At 39.5% G+C, this 15551-nt stretch overlaps 1 protein-coding gene across 1 annotated transcript in view; it reads left to right on the top strand.

Annotated features, from left to right (window-relative positions):
* Positions 1-15551, top strand: part of LOC141212854 (S-adenosyl-L-methionine-dependent tRNA 4-demethylwyosine synthase TYW1-like) — a 273215-nt gene that overhangs the window by 81980 nt on the left and 175684 nt on the right. The window contains exons 10-11 of the mRNA XM_073665131.1: positions 2585-2703; positions 8967-9076. Of these exons, the coding sequence (XP_073521232.1) occupies positions 2585-2703; positions 8967-9076 (229 nt within the window). The remainder of the gene's footprint in view (positions 1-2584; positions 2704-8966; positions 9077-15551) is intronic.

Consider the following 15551-nt stretch of genomic DNA (forward strand, 5'->3'; position numbering starts at 1 on the left):
CAGTTGTACATTGTAAGACCTATCCATAGTAAAGAATATTACCAGAGATTGAGTGCATTTTTTTTGTACCTGTACAATTCCATAACTCAGTAGGGATTGTCCAAGATAATTGCCAGTTTTTTGTCAACAATACTTTTTTTTCTTAATATTAATGGTCTGCAATAAAGAAAAATAAATTAAACCTGAGACTTGTCTGTTCATGTGAATAGGTCTACCAAAAAAAGAACTGCTTATGGGTGCCATCCGTGTTCTGTCTTTCACACAACTGGTCAAAAATGGATGAATGGATCCTGCATACTAATGAAAATGGGTCCTTAATTTTTTATTTTTTATTTTTTTTACATATAAGGAAAATAAACTTTTTAATTCGTCTCAACTCTGGATTACGTTTTTGCATCGCAATGTATGATCGGACCATTAGCATGTCTATCATGTGATTTTTGGTATTTGTGTGATTTTTGTTGTATAAATTTGGAAACGTGTAAATTAAATCATCATCTATAGGGGCTAATAAAGGCATATATACCATACTTATTTTCACTATTGCTTAGCCATTGGTAACGTGCATCTAAATCTTTTAGATGTTAGGATGTTAGTTGTTAAAGGATGCTGTTTTACTGAACCTTATAAACAGTGTTACATAGTCCCTGTGGATGGGTGAGTTTTTTCTAAAGCAGAATTTTTTGGTCTTTGCTCACATCACATCAGAGCCTTCAACTCCTATAGAGTGGATAAAAATGGATACACACACCTGTTAAAATTCCGTTTTTTTGTCATGTAAAGAAATCCAACCAAGAATTTCAGAACCTTTTCTACTTTTAATGTCAACCATAGTCTGTACTAATCTATTGAAAAATAAAATGAAATATTTTTGGGTGAGAAAAGAAAAATAAAGAACTAAAATAATGTGGTTGTATAAATATGCACCCCATATACTAATACTTTGTTAAAGTACACTTTGAATTTATGACAGTATTCAATCTTTTTCGGGTAGGAGTCTATCAGCATGGCAGATTTACAATTGGAGATCTTTGCCCATTCTGCCTTGCAGTAGCTCTCCAAATCTGTCAGATTGCAAGGGCATCTCCTATTCAGGGAAACACACAGATTTTCTATTGGATTTAGTTCTGGCCTCTGCTGGCTGGGCTATTTCAATGATCTGATCTTTTTCTAGCAAAGTCTTTCTATTGTTGGATTTGGAGGTATGCTTAGGGTAGTTGTCGTGCTGAAAGCAGAGGCCAGAAAGTCTTTTGATGCAGACTTGACTGATATTTGGAACTGTTCATAATTCCCTCCATCTTGATTGACTAAAGCCCCAATTCCAACTGCTGAATGACTCACCCAAAGCATAATGCTGCCTCCACCATGCTTCATTGTGCCTATGGTATTATTTTGGTGATGCGCAATGATGGCTTTGAGTCAAATATACCTTTTGGAAATATGGACAAAAAGTTTAAACCTTTGTCTCGGCAGACCATAACACGTTTTCACTATGCTTTTGGCAGACTTGATGTAGGTTTGGGTAAAACCTAGCCGGGCTTGGATGTTCTTCTTTGTAAGAAAAGGCTTTCGTTTTGCCACCCTACCCCACAGCCAGAGGCGGAATATGGAAGATTGTTGTCGCATGCAGTACACAACCAGTTCTTGCCAGAAATTCCTGCAGCTCCTTTAATGTTGCTGTAAGCCTCTAGGCAGCCCTCTGGACCAGTTTTCTTTTGTCTTTTCATACCTTTTTGAGGGGAAATACTGTTCTAGGTAATGTCACTGCTGTACCAAATTTAAGCCACTTTTTGATGACAGTTTTCCCAGTGTTCCATGGTATGCCTTGGAAAACATTTTTCACCCTTCTCTTGACTGATAACCACAATAAGATCCCTTTTTGTTGTAAACGTTTTACTTTTTTCTTGGTTGCATCTTAAACAAAAGCGAAATGTCATTAACCTCCTACCAAAACAGCTAAATTTTATATGGGGTTAATCAGAATCACCTTAAATGATGGCAGCTGTGTACGGACTACAATTTTAACATGAGCTTAAATTTGAGTGGTTAATTCTAAAAACAATGCAACTTCACGATTTTAGTTTTGTTTTTCCCCTCAAAATAATTTCATTTTATGTCAATGGACTTGTATACATTATTGGTGACATTGGAGGTGGAAAAAGTTCTGAAATTATTCTTCTTGGTACGATATTTTACATTACAAAAACCTGTCATTTTAACAGCGAAATGTAGACTTTTTTTATCCACTGTAGATAGATCTATAGACCTAGATAATTTATCTACATGTGTATACAATTAGGGGAGGAAGGTTGAACTTGATGGACGTAGGTCTTTAGTCAACCTACGTTACTATGTGTAATATTTACTTTTATATTTGCGTGAACAGAAGACTCTGGTGTGATGTGAACAGATCCTAAGGAGCTTTGCTTTCAATTAGAAAAATAAAACGTAGTTTTTTTTTTCCCCCAGTGTGGTCTGAGAGTAATGCTCAGCATATGCATCATTAGAGCATTGCTGTTTTTCTTTAGTCAGACTCGAACATTCTTGGAAAGTATTGCTCAGCGTTGCTTGTTTTCTCTCCTAGTCGATGCTGCGAGGAAGAGGCGGCTGTTACAAGCACACATTTTACGGCATTGAAAGTCACAGGTGTATGGAAACTACTCCCAGTTTGGCATGTGCCAACAAATGTGTTTTCTGCTGGAGGTAAACTTGTAGTGTCTATTAAAGTTGACAAGTTTAGAAAGTACATTTTCATGTACATTATTATGAAATACCACTATTCAGAATCCTCATCTCTTGGCCTGATTGGGCAACATTTATGAAGAGCACCCTTTGGTGTGGAATAAAACTGCACCAGCACGGCATTTTTTTTTTCCATATAATTGTGCAGTTGTCGATAAAATCGTCCTTTATAAACTGTACTTTGCTGTAATACTGAATGTTTTTGGACACCTTGCTTCTTCATTTCGGCAAGAACATTGGCCATTGCTTGTCTCTTCCCTTACTACCAGATGTTCTCACAGATAACAGCTGATTGAGGGGGTCATAAAATCTGGAAAAAAATGTGTATTTTATATGCAGCAAATTTCCTGCCACTACACTCATTTTTGTTGCAGGGAAAAAAAAATGCTGCATAAACGCAACGTGTGCACATACTGTTAAATGAAATCTTGTCAGCATGACCCCAACACTATTTATATGCTCATATAGTTCTTTCAAAGACCAGTCTAAAATATTACATGGCCAGTCTGTTCCTCCGTTACTAAGAAATCAACAGTTAAATTGGCAGGTAATTGAGGCTACAGATCTGAAGCCTTTGTCACTCCAGCTCTATTCCCCTCCCAGTGCTGCGTCTTCCTGCCTAACTGACAGCCTTTATGCTGTGTGACTTCAGGCAAAGTAGCTGTCAGTCTTGCAGGAAGAGGCAATGCTGGGCGGTGAGTAGAGCTGGAGTGACAGATCTACAAATGGCTCTTCAGCCTCATTTGCATATCAATTCAAAAGCTGGTTTCTCAGTAATGGAGAAAAAGACTGGCTATGTAAAGGTAATGCTGGACTCGTCTTTGAGAGAGCTACATGTGCATATAAACAGTTTGGGCTGTGAAATCATGCTTACAGATTGCTTTTAATGTCAAGGTCCCTTGTAACAAGTAAGAAGTGCCTAGAGTGGGGAGCTTAATTAAATGGTTTCAGGATTAAAATAACATATTACTAACTGCAGGAAATGTAATAAAATGAAAAAATGATTGAATACTTGCATGCCTAATGCTCCAGTGGTCCCTGCCATTTTTTTCTGACCTGCAGGCATCACCTATGAGGCCAGTTAATGGCTGCAGTGGTAATGTAAATGTACATGACGTCATAGCTGCAGAGAAGAAAACCAAGAACAGTGTAGGCCATTGGAACATCAGAGCTGGGGCTGGAATAATAAAATAGTGGTGGTTATTTTTATAATATTAATTTTTATTACATTCCATACTGTTATCCATTTGTTTTCTTTTTTCCTTTAATCCCAGACAACCCCTTTAAGTATAGTCCGCAAAGGGAACCTGTCATGTCCTATCTACACTGCCCCCATTGCTTTGTTAGTGATGCAATGTGCATCACGAACAAGCTTTTTTTCATTAAAATTGGTGGTATTCTAATGATTCTATAGCATTTTATGTACTTACATCCTACTTGCTCGTTTTTAGTCATAGGGGTGTGATCCCCATATTCAGTCAGGGTTGGGCGCCGCATTCAGTCACTGCTGACGCCGCCCACGTATTTGAAATTTGCTCCCGGCGAGCGCTGGTATTTGTGGGGCGCATGCGCAGTTTTACCTGTCCGGCTTCGGGTCCCCGTGTGTACCAGTGAGGCTGTGTAGTTCGCAGCTTCACTGCGCATGTGCTATGACCTGCGGCTCCCCGCGTGTGTGAACCCCTATGTCTGAAAACGAGCAGGTAGGATATAAGTACATAAAATGTTATAGAACAGACCTGGGCAAAGTGCGGCCCGTGGACCTAGACAGCTGAGGGGCTGATAACAGTGGCTCACGGGCCGCATTGTGCCCTTCCCTGCCCGCACGCCGTCACCGCTGCCTCAATCCGCAGTGAATGCATTGGTGGAGAGGAGCCACCGCCTCACTTTTTCACCAATCAGCGTTAGAAACAGCTGATGCGATGGCGTCAGCCTGTGCACTGCGGAGAGTCAGTGCATCGCAGACAGGAGCGGCAGGTGAATGGGGAGTGAGGTAAATATATGCTGGACACGGGTGGGGGGGGGGCACTCATGTTGGTTCTCTCATGCTGGATGGGGGGGTGTTCTCATGCTGGATGTGGGGGGGTGCTCTCATGCTGGATATGGGGGGGGTGCTCTCATGCTGGACATGGGGGGGTGGGTGCTCTCATGCTGGACATGTGGGGGTGGGTGGCTCTCATGCTGGACACGGGGGGGGTGCTCTCATGCTGGACACGGGGGGGTGCTCTCATGCTGGACACGGGGGGGTGCTCTCATGCTGGACACTGGACACGGGGGGGCTCTCGTGCTGGACACGGAGTGGTGGGGCTCTCATGCTGGATACTAGTGGAGGCTGTGTGGGGGCTCATGCTGGACACTGGGGGGGGCTGTGTGGGGGCTCAAGCTGTATATAGGGGGATGTCAGCACACTTAATTCTGCTAAATTTTAAAGAAGTTGTCAACTACTTTGACATTTATGCCCTATGATCAATGTATGATTGCCCAGGGTCCCGCACGTGGCACCCCCGCCGATCAGCTGTTATCAGTGCCGGCGGCTGCCGCCAGCCAGAGGTCCTTACCTGCGGTGCTTGGCCGTCCATCTGTAGTGGCCTCCGTGGGGTACTGCACATCCGCCTCCCATTCAATTGAATTGGATGCGGATGTGCAGTAACACGCGGCAGCCACTACAACTTGATGCCCAAGCACCGCAGGTAAGGACTTCTGGTCAGCACCCCGCCGCTGCCAGCACAGATAATAGCTGATCGGCGGGGGGACCCTGGCCGATCATACATTAATGCCCTATCCTAGGGATAGGGCAGCAATGTTCAAAGTAGTGGACAACCCCTTTAAGTTATACAATTAATATTAATGTAACCATTAAGAATATAATAATTAGAATTAATATGTTAATTTTAATAATGCGCAGAATTCATTTTATCCTATTGGTTCGGCCCTCCCCAACAGTCACGGTCTCTCATGTGACCCCTCGGGAAAATTAATTGCCCACCCCTGTTACAGAATCATTATATTACCACCAATTTTAATGAAAAAAGCTTGTTAGTGATTCACATTGCATCACTAACAAAGCAATGGGGGCAGCGTAGATAGTAGATAGGTTCCCTTTAATAAAGTCATGGTATCTAGGTACTCCAGGATTACGAATTCTTTAAATGAAGTTTTGCACACTCAAATATTAACCATGAAGCTTCATCTCCGCTGCAAAATTATTTTTTTGATTAATTTTTTTTAGGTTTTCTTTTTTTCCCAATAGTATGTGAATATCTATAACATATTGATGCTATGGCCCTATAAATAATTCAGTGCCAGTTAGTTACCTCCATGTCTGACAGTGGCTTCAGGGCATATTTCAGGTATCCAGCCATAGTTGCTGCTTTGTGTAATATTTTTCAGAGGCCTCTAGTTTCTGCACTTTTTGCAGTAATTCTCACAACTGCTGATAATTCTGGGAGAGAGCCATAAAGACATCTGATCTGATAAGAATGCCAATAGTTCACTTGTCGGACACATTGATTACTAGATGGATGGCTGAGGCAAATAGAAGAATGTCTCCTTGTTCTTCAATGTCATCTTTCAACAGTGTTTCATTGCTTCCTGCAATACCTCCGATATGAGACAAGTTTGTCAAAAGCAGAGGTATTGACTTAAACCTGAGTTTAAATTAATGCATTTTTCTTTTTAAACCTGCTATAATCCATCATTTCTTTTTAATCAGCATATAATCATTGTACTTAATTAATCTGGCCCCTGATCTATAGATTGAGAAATTTTGCTCCTTCAGGCATTTTTTTCATCCGACTCTGCACATTATTTTTCCTGTTATGTTTGCCTTACCTTTTTGCTCATCAGTGGACATTCATGTCAGTATAAAATGTATGAACATAACTTATTTATTGTGTTGTGAACTCTTCCAATTCCTATCGCTTTTGAGAAAGTAAACGTACAAGTAGACACAAATCTGGGTAATTATGTTTTTGAATGCCCCATCCAGCCTTTCTCCTGACCATCCCAGTTTGTGTCCGGACTGAAGTTAAAACTCTAACCTAATGACCAAGTGATGTTTTAAACCCTTTAGCTTAGTTCATATTGCCATTGATGCATCTAGAATATGATTATTAAAGTTGGTGACTGTATAAGAAACACTATTAATATAGTGTTTATCGGGAATGACCAAGAAAAATATTACCCTGGATGCAAAAATGTTGCAATCCTGGAGCAGATTTAATTTTATGTTTTAATAACAAATTACTGTTAAGTAATTTTAAATAATTAACGGTTACCTTCTCATCTGTGACGTATATATGCATTACTGTGAATACGTTTTAGGCAGTTGTGGAAAAAATGTAAAGTAAGGACTGCTTTCAAAGATAGACATGTTGATAACAAAATGCAAAGTGAATGAATGAAACAGAAATCGAAAATCAAACCAACATGTGGCATCAGCACTCTTTTGCCTTCAAAACTGCATTAAAGTCTTCGAAGTACACTCTGCAGGGAGGTTGTTCCAATCATCTTGGAGAACTAACCTTAGCTTTGTGGATGTAGGTTTGTGCAAATAATTCTGTAGCTCCAAACTTGCAAGGAACCTCCACCATGCTTCACTGTTGCCTACAGATACACCTATTGTACTGTTCTCCAGCCCTCTGGTGACACACGGTTTTTCATTTCACATTTTGACTACTCATCTGTATATAGCACCTGATGCAATTTTTCTGCACCCGAATTTTTGTATTTTCATATATTATTGAGTCACATGGTGTTGTTTCCATGCAGAAGCTATGGCTTTTTGGTCACAGCTTTTACATGAAGACCAATTTTGGATAGACTCTAAACAGTAGATAGGTGAAAACTGGGTGTGCTGGTTGCAGCTAGTTCTGAGCTAATGGCGCTGATGGACTTCTGATTTCAAAGACAAGAAATCATGATGTGTCTTTCATCTACTGCACTAAATTTCCTCGCCGACCAGTACGTCCTCAATGTTGCCCACTTCTTGGTGCTTCTTTAAAAGAGTTTGGACAGCGCATCTTGAAGCCCCAGTTTGCTTTGAATCCTTTGTTTGGAAGAGACTTTGCTGATGAAGCATAAGTTTTTTAGGTGTTGCTCCTGCTATTAGTCTTGTCACTGTATGTGACCTGTGGCATGAAACTGTCTTGCACAACCTGACCTTTGTAGTAGAGTTTGGCTGTTCCTCACCCAGTTTTATGCCTTCTACATAGCTTTTTCTGTTATAGATTTTCTGGGTCTTTTACATTGATGGCCTATCCTTACGATCTGTCATCAATGTTTGATCACAGGGGGTGTGACAAGTGAATGAACAAAAGAGAAATCTAAACAAAATCAATATTTGACGTGACCATCTTTTGTTTTCGCCATTTCCAACCACCGCAACAGCTTATTGTTGGGGTAGCCGACGATCAGCTGTTGCGCTGTTCAGAAATGTGCAGGACAGCTCAATCAACTGTACAGGTGCGGTAACCAGGTACTGCACATCCTATTCAAATTAATAGCAACTGCGAACATCAGGCCGATAACGGGAATAGCGGATCCACTGGGTTACCAGATGTCGCATCCCCACCAATCAGATATTGATGACCTATCGTAAGGTTAGTCCATTAATATGAAAGTTCTGGACAACCCATTTACGCTTCAGCTTGCTTATTTAAAATGTTCATCTTCTCACCTGTTTGGCAAAATTGGTTCTCAGGCTTCTTACTATTAACCTAGAAGAATTGATGTTGTTTTTGGAGGCAAAAGATGGTCACACACCAAATATTGATGTTGTTTATATTTCTGTTTTGTTCTTTCACCTTGCATTTTGTTATTTAATAACAATAAACTACGAACCCTTGTATGTATTTAAATCATTCTTACTTTGCAGAGGTTTTTTTCCACATCTGCCAGATCTGTTGCCCAACAGTGTATAATATATCCGGTGCACCGCACATTTTAAGGGCAGAAGATCCTGTTTCTGTTTCAGTAGAAGCAAATTGCAAGAAACTTTCTCATTCTTTCACTATCCAAGCAGAAACTTCATCCTATATAATGATTCGGTTTATGTTTGCAGTAAAGTATGCAGCATATCCTCATGTAGTTTATGCCGATTTGTTGCGGCTATTTTTTGTATTTTTTTTTTAAATGATGTCCTTGTTGATGACGCTTAAACCTCTAAAATGATACTCAGAGCAATCTTCTTTTTAAATGACAAGTTTGCCTCTATCTTTACATAATAGACATCATACCAATCCTGTGGGAACTGAATGGAGGTGGAAGATGGACCAGCCGGAAATGATTATACAGGAAGCCATTGAAAATCACCAAAACCTGATTAAGCAATTTAAAGGTATGAAGATGGTCGACATACTATGTTAGTTTTGTGTAAGTTTTTTTGGTGGTAATTTTCAGGTATGATTGGATGCTGTGTGTACAGCTACATTGATATCTAGCAGTTATCCTGACCACTGCAATTGTCAATTGGAGGAAAAACTATGTGAACCTGAGTGGTACAAACTGTGCAATCCATTTTAATCAACGTTAGATAGAGCATTGCCGGGTATAGATCTTTAAGGCTGGATTCATCATCAAGTAGTTTTCACCAGTTTTCTAGCATGGCAACAACTCCTAATTGGGCAAAAAGTTGCGACTTTTGACTTCTTTTTTCACTCCCCGGCTTCTTTGGCTACTTTTTGAAAAGTGGGCAGTGCTTAGCTGATGGGGGGAGCATTGCAGATGACAAATTCATCATAATTTACACTAAAAAAGTAGCATAGACATTTTTTGCTGTTACATACAGAAGATGAATAATACACCAAATCCTTTGAGGCTCACACTTCTTAATGAATTTTGTGCATCTTACTTCATTGCACACTTTATCAAGACTGGAGTACAAAATGCCAATCTTGTCGAACTGGGGCCCCCTAAATCCTGCCTGCAAACTAAAGATAATCTGAAAGCAGTGAGCACCATGATGTAGAGGCTGGGCTGCTGCTTGTAATTTCAATAAAATGTAGTGTTTTATCAGCAGGAGATAATCGCTAGAGGACTAGTTGTCTCGTGCCATTTAGTCCTTCTGTTTTGTGTAACCTCACTTCCACCACTAATTAGCAGCCATCTGATTGGCAGCTTATACACAGTCTACACATAAAGCTGCCAATCAGTGATGTGGGCTTGGTTGTACAGAGCTCAGCATTTAGAGAACTGCTAGATCTGCAGTACAGAAAATAATGATTTTCTAAGAAAACTGCAGCAAGCAGCCAAGTAAGTGATACATCACTGGAATCGGGGTCTGTGCCCCAAATCATGCTGCTTTCAGATTGCAAAACAAAAACCTGGTGACAGACTCCCTGTAAGGTATTATTTGATGAAGTAGAACTCATCCATGTCTGCTAGTGAGAGGAAACTTTGTCCAGAGCAGAAGAGTTAAGTTTTGTTTGCATTTCCTAGAACGTTGTTATGATGGATTCCCAGTTAGCCTGGAAGCACTAAATCATTTCCAGCATGCAGTTAATAGTGCAGTCTCCTATATACATGTAAATGAATACTCACCGCTTCATTAGACAAGCTATTTCCTTCCGTGCTCTGATGAATGTACAAACCTGTGTAGCCCAAGCTGTGGTTGGAGCTGAAGCATTCTAGCGTTGTCTTATATATGTGGAAATAATCACACTGAATAAGAGGAGAAATGTTTTGTCTTTATGACAATTCACCTACAGTATGAGTCATTACCCTTAGAAAGGAACTTTACTGAAAGGGTTTTAACATTACCTAAAATGTTGTAATAAAGTCCTTTTTAAAAAAACAAGTCACACTTCATCATTTGCTTCAATTAAAACGATTGCAACGTTTGCAGCAAAGTAATACTTTCAGCCCCTGGGGAAAGTTTAGGAACTTCTTTCACAGCCCAGGTTGAATCTGAGCCATATGCACTATCGTCTTCCTCTCTGAGAAGCATTCGGCTACCCTTTGGCTTGAGGATGCACTTCATCACTTGTCACACGACCCAAGCTTGTAAGGTGTCGCTGCGTCATCGCAGCACAATGCAAGTGAATGGAGTAAAATTGTGACCTCGAGTGTACTACGAAAAGCTAGTGGCAAAAAAATCCCACTTGGTTGAACTTCTTGCGAACTTGTTTGTCACAGTTGCAGTACTCTCGTGGTCACAATGGTACCCCATTCACCTGTATTGAGCTGTGATGTAGCAACAACATCTAGTGAACTTTGGTTGCACAGAAGGTCGTGGTCAAACTCTGCGTGTGGCCCCAGCCTTACTCATGCTCCTTCTTTCATAGACTTAAGGGTTTTTATTAAAGGGAATCTGTCAGTAGGATCAACCCTCCTAAGCCGTCTATATGGGCATGTAGGTCATAGGAAGCTGAATGAAATGATCCCTTGGTATCTGCGATCCAATGTCCAATTCCAGTGATAGCCTTGTTTTTTTATATGCAAATGAGCTGTTAAGATCTATGGGTCCGATACTGATTTCCCTGGGAATCTGCCTAAAGAGCTTATTCTTTCAATGCAAGTGGATGTTACCAGTGTGAGACATGGAATAACTGACATTCTGCTCTATTGATCTACATGTCTGATGTTGCATATTAATAAGAAAAACTTGTATATCTCTGGTATGGAATATCGGATCGCAGATATGTATTATATTATTCAGCTTCCTATGACCTACATGCCCATATAGATGGCTTAAAAGGGTTGATCCTACTGACCGATTCCCTTTAAAGTCAGCGGAGCCTGTAGAAATCATTGGATTTTATAGAGCGTGCAAAATAACTGCTTTTTACAATGCATGCTCAGTTTCTCATATATGTAAATTACTTAATTGAACTCAATAGGGGCCATATAAGTATTTGAACCCTACCAGACAGGCAGAAATCCGTGCAGAGCACAGCTAGGGAGGGGAATGCATTATACACACTTTATCAGGTGCCGGACGGCATCCTGCCTCTGAAACCATGTCCTGAATTTGCCCCCATGGGCTTGGAGTTATTACTTTTTCATGCAATATGTTTTAATTGATGCAAATATAGAGTAGAGTAGTTTTTATCTTTATTAATGTCATTTTAGGTCTTATGATCACCCCTTTAGTCTTGGATCATAGCAGTGTCGTTAGTTCTTCATATTGTAAAGTCTCATTTAAACTTAAATCGGTTAAGCGGTTTCTAAGACCTCTTTACATTTTCCAGCAGAATTACAGTTAATTAATTTTGAAGCTAATGGTAGGGATTATTGAATTATGTAAATGTGGTTCATTCCAGAGCCTGCTCTGCATGCAGAAGCATTGAGTTGTGTGTGCTTGCTAGTAAGAATAGCATGGAGAAATCTCCTTGGAGCTGCTGATGACAGTACAAAGCCACAAATCTGCAATGGCATGGCTGTCCAGCCATAAAGAATGTAGCTGTTCTGGGATCTGCCTTTCTCTGGCTTGTGAAATTGGATAACGTGCTTCCTAAGGGGCTCTTCCAGCCTGTTAGAGGTATTAATAATTGTCAGGGAGATGTACATTAGTGTAACAGATGAACAGTATCTTATTGACTAGATCCTCGGTTTGGCTGCAGAAGACTTTAGAATTGATTGCACCTATCTACTCAATTTTTTACCTTAGCTTGTTCTTTATTCCCAGTCTGCTTTAGCAATGCTTCTTTGTCTAGGTCCTGCAGACACTGACTGAACTGTAAGGCCAATGTTCCATCTGTTTCTTCATAGTATACTTTCAACTCTAAATGGGCAATGGCTTGATTAGATCTTTCATTTCTGTTGGGTTCTGTTTTTGTGCAACTTTTGTTTTTTTAATGTTTTTAAGCATTTTTTCCCATTATGTAAAGGGAATCTGTCACCTAGTTTTCGCTACCTAATCTGAGAACGGAATAATGTAGAGGCAGAGGTCCTGATTCCAGCGATGTCACTTGCGGTAGTTTTTCTAAAATCATTATCAGTAGTAGATTCACTAGATGACTACTTGGCCTGCGGCCAGGTAGTCCAACCACACCCCCACTACTGATTGGCAGCTTTTGCACAGTGTACACAGAAAGCTACCAATCAGTAGTGGGGGCAGGGCTATACAGAGCTCAGCAGTCAGAGAACTGGTAGATCTGCAGCAGATAAAACTGTTTTTAATCAACACTGCAGCAACCAGCAAAATAAGTGACACATCGTTGGAATCAGGGTCTCTACCAATACATCATGCTGCTATCAGATGAGGTAGCACAACCCTCCATGAATTACCTTTTATTTCTTAAATCTTTAAAAAGGTGACATTACAGATGTAGATGGCCTGAATTGTAATTTATTGAGATAATACATTTCTCAGCTGAGAGCTATGATTTAATTTAAAATATATCAAAGAACTACAGTATGGCTCTAAATATTCTCCTACAAATAAAAGGAAATTATTTTTTTTAACTTTTTGTTTAACGGTTTTCCAGGGTTAAAATAAGTTGCTTTGTGTTTTTCATTTCTCTCCTAAAAAGATGTCACTTTTGTCCATAAACGTTATCCGTAAACTTTGTCTGTAGATACTGTCGGTTATAGCTCATCTTAATTTTACAGCAGGGAATTTTTTGTTTTTGTGCTTTTGTTTGCCTTTCCTTGTTCCAAGAGGCATAATTATTTATTTTATTTTTTTTCCATCAACATAGCCATATGAGGGCTTGTATTTTTGCAGTACGACTTGTAATTTTGAAAGACCCCATTAATTTTGCCATACAAGGTACTGGAAAACTGGGAATAAAAATCCAGATGTGGTAAAATTGCAAAAAAATAAAACCTGCATTCTGTCTGTGTTTTTCTTAGGTTTTGTTTTTATGATTTTTTATTGTTATAGTAGTGTAAAAAATTAACATTTTTGTTTATAAAAAAATAAAATACAAATCTTTGTCATTCTCTGGGGTACATATGTCATGTTTTTTTATTTTTTATATATTTGGGGTGAGTTGCGGTCGGGGGTGGCAGTAAAAAAGAAAGCAAAAAAGACAGTTCTGGTGTATCTTTTATTTATTCTTTTAATTTTCTACTACATATCAAACAATTTTTTGGGGACGCAACAATACTACATTTTTTTAAGGATTTTAGGCAGGTGATTTAAACTTTTTAAACATAGTTTTAAAAAAAATAACTAACTTTTTTTTTTTTTCAACTTTTTAGTCCTTTTAGGGGACTTTAAAGTATGATCGTGCAATGGCTTTTGTTCTTTACTGCTGTACCACAGTATTGCCGTATATTACAAAATCGTGGTTTTACTATGAAGCCTAGCCTGTGTCTGAGCTTCGCAGGAGGACAAACATGGCAGCTCCCGCTTTCAGCAGGCCTCCACCTGCGACAATAAGTAACCCACTGATTCCTCGCAGGTGTCATTTAAATGCACAGTCAGAAGTTGACGACAACATTTAATGGTTAACTTGCAGCAATCTGAGTGTGCACCAGCTGCTGCTGTTTTACAAACACATACTGTAGCTATGTTACACAGCAGGCATATGCCTGGTATGAAGCAGGCTCAGTTCCTGAGCAGGCTTCATACTTTGCTTAGCAACTTTAAAACGTAGGTTCTTCAGAGGTTGTTAACCAGTTAAAAGGTTTATCCACTTGTGCACAACCCCTTATTAACCCCTTCAGGACCCAGCCTATTTTGACCCTAAAGACCTTGGCATTTTTGTCAATTCTGACCAGTGTCCCTTTACGAAGTAAAAACTCTGGAACACTTCAACGGATCCTAGCGATTCTGAGATTGTTTTTTCGTGACATATTGGGCTTCATGTTAGTATTAAATTTAGGTCGATAATATTTGCGTTTATTTGTGAAAAAATCAAAAATATGGGAAAAATTTTGAAAATTTTGCAATTTTCAAATTTTGAATTTTTATTCTGCTAAACTAGAGAGTGATGTGACACAAAATAGTTAATAAATAACATTTCCCACATGTCTACTTTACATCAGCACAATTTTGGAAAAAAAAATAATTTTTGGTAGGAAGTTAGAAGGGTTCAAAGTTCATCAGCAAATTTTCTTTTTTCCAGCAAAATTTGCAAAGCCATTTTTTTTAGTGACCACATCACATTTGAAGTCCCTTTGAGGGGTGTACATGACAGAAAACACCCAAAAGTGACACCATTCCAAAAACTGCACCCCTCAAGCTACTCAAAACTACATTCAAGAAGATTATTAACCCTTCAGGTGCATCACAGGAACTAAAGCCACATGGAAGAAAAAAATGAACATTTTTATTTTTCTAACAAAAATTTTCTTTTAGCCTAAATTTTTTAATTTTCACATGGGTAACAGGATAAAATGCGTCCTAAAATTTGTTGGTCAATTTCTCCTGAGTACACTGATACCTCATATGTGGTCATAAACCACTGTTTGGGCACACGTCAGGGCTCAGAAGGGAAGGAGCGCCATTTTACTTTTTGAATGGAAAATTAGCTCCAAAAGTCAAATTGCGCTCCTTCTCTTCTGAGCCCTGCCATGCGCCCAAACAGTGGTTTATGACCACATATGAGGTATCAGTGTACTCAGGAGAAATTGACCAACATATTTTAGGATGCATTTTATCCTGTTACCCATGTGAAAATTAAAAAATTTAGGCTAAAAGAAAATTTTTGTGAAAAAAAAAGTACTTTTTTGTTTTCACAGATCATTTTGTGAAGCACCTGGGGGTTCCAAGTGCTCACTATGCATCTAGATAGGTGCCTTGGGGGGTCTAGTTTCCAAAATGGGGTCACTTGTGGGGGAGCTCCACTTTTTAGGCACATTAGGGGCTCTCCAAACGCAACATGGTGTCCGCTAACAATTTGAGCCGATTTTCCATTCAATTT

Source organism: Phyllobates terribilis, unplaced genomic scaffold (genome assembly GCF_046119375.1).
Source record: "Phyllobates terribilis strain yellow unplaced genomic scaffold, ASM4611937v1 Scaffold_2__4_contigs__length_985480577, whole genome shotgun sequence".
Classification (NCBI taxonomy): Eukaryota; Metazoa; Chordata; class Amphibia; order Anura; family Dendrobatidae; genus Phyllobates; species Phyllobates terribilis.